The sequence below is a fragment of the Mus caroli genome, chromosome 3 (assembly GCF_900094665.2).
Source record: "Mus caroli chromosome 3, CAROLI_EIJ_v1.1, whole genome shotgun sequence".
NCBI classification, from domain to species: domain Eukaryota; kingdom Metazoa; phylum Chordata; class Mammalia; order Rodentia; family Muridae; genus Mus; species Mus caroli.
Window position 1 is genome coordinate 128,687,009 of NC_034572.1, and position 1,537 is coordinate 128,688,545.

Genomic DNA, 1,537 nt, shown 5'->3' on the forward strand with positions numbered 1-1,537 from the left:
TACAGTGTACTTATATATAATAAAAATAAATAAATCTTAAAAAGAAAAGTTAAAGCTCCCCAGATGTAAAAACAAAAGAATAAAATTATTTAAAAAAAAAAAAAAAGAAAAGAAAAACTTAACCTACACCATCATGCTCCAAACCCAACACAATCTTTCAAGTACTGACTGCATTCTGTCGACTTTTATAGTCAAGATATTTATTACTGAGCTGTGGGAACTTTTTCATACAGGCAGAACCTTAATTCACAATAGATTCAATGCTCCAAAATCATAGAGCCTTGGAATACATCCGGCTACTTTTTCTGCACCTCAACTTGCTCCAGGGACTGTAGTTATGGAGGTGACCTCAAATGCCTCCATGATAGGTGACTTCAAGCCTCCAAGTGCTGTCGGGAAGGGAGGTCACTGGCGATTTCGTTAATACAGGCATCACACACGCGAATGGCGTGGAGGCAGTACTTCTTCCCCACGCGCTGGGCGCCTCACACTGCGAGGACTTGGAAAGTGCTTTACAAGATGCACGCGACAGTGAGTTCAGGAACGAGCCGCGTCGCTCCTACCTCAGCACCTTCTCCCCGGCATTAACCGGTTGGGTCGCCCGGGAGAAGAACCCTTCCCGGGGCCGCCTCGTGCCGCGCAGGCGCACGCCGGCCGCGGGTCACGTGCCAAGGCCTGGCGCCCCGCCTCGGCCCGCCCCGCGCCGCGCCGCGCTCTCCACCGCTGCCCCCACGGGGGCGGCGCGCGAGGATGGGACGGCGGCGGGAGGGTTACCTGTGAGGCGGGCGAACCCGGTGATGCTGTCGGGTACCGGGAGCTGCTTGAGGTAGGCGGGCAGCTGCACCTTCACGATGCGGGCCACGCTGTCCAGGACCATCCTGCCGCCGGCGGCGTCGGCTGCCCAGCTGCTGCGCTTGCGTGAGAGCGGAAGCGGCCGGCGGGCTCGCGGGCTCGGGCGGGAGGTGGCCCGCCAGGCCGCGATTGGCGCGCGGCGAGTGACGTGCGCGCTGCGGAGCGGAGCCGAGCGCAGCGCAGCGCAGCGCAGCGCAGCGCCCAGCGTGCGGAGCCGGCCTGCCCTCAGCTCGGCTGCGGAGGTGGGCGCCCGCTTTCGGCCCTTGACGTCTGCGGAAGCGGGTGGCCGGGTTCTGAAAGAAACCCAAAGCTTACCCACTGATGTTTTACCTCCGCAACTTTTGTCAGTTCAGCAGTCGAAGGCTTTTCTTTTTAAAGGGGGGAAATTGTCTTTGCCCCCCACCCCCTTTTTTAGACAGTCATGTAACCCAGGCTGAGCTGACATGCAGGAGGCTGATAACTATGAGTATCTTCATCTTCCAAATGCTGGGATAACCACGCTTGTCTTGCGGAGTTTCTTTGACACAGGGCTTACGTCTTGTAAAATGTAAAGGTACTGGAATAGTTTTATTTGTCTATCTTGGCTGAGGTTAGAATAGCCAGGGTAATGCATTCGCTGTGGGGTTAAGGGCTTTGGACCAAGAAGCCTACTGTTGAATAAGCTAGCTAGTCAGATGAGCAGGCT

At 55.7% G+C, this 1,537-nt stretch overlaps 1 protein-coding gene across 1 annotated transcript in view; it reads right to left on the reverse strand.

Annotated features, from left to right (window-relative positions):
• The window catches only part of Cisd2 (CDGSH iron sulfur domain 2), a 17,605-nt gene extending 16,068 nt beyond the window's left edge, over positions 1–1,537 (reverse strand). The window contains exon 1 of the mRNA XM_021157302.2: positions 775–1,537. Coding sequence (XP_021012961.1) covers positions 775–877 — 103 coding nt within the window. The 5' untranslated portion in view covers positions 878–1,537. The remainder of the gene's footprint in view (positions 1–774) is intronic.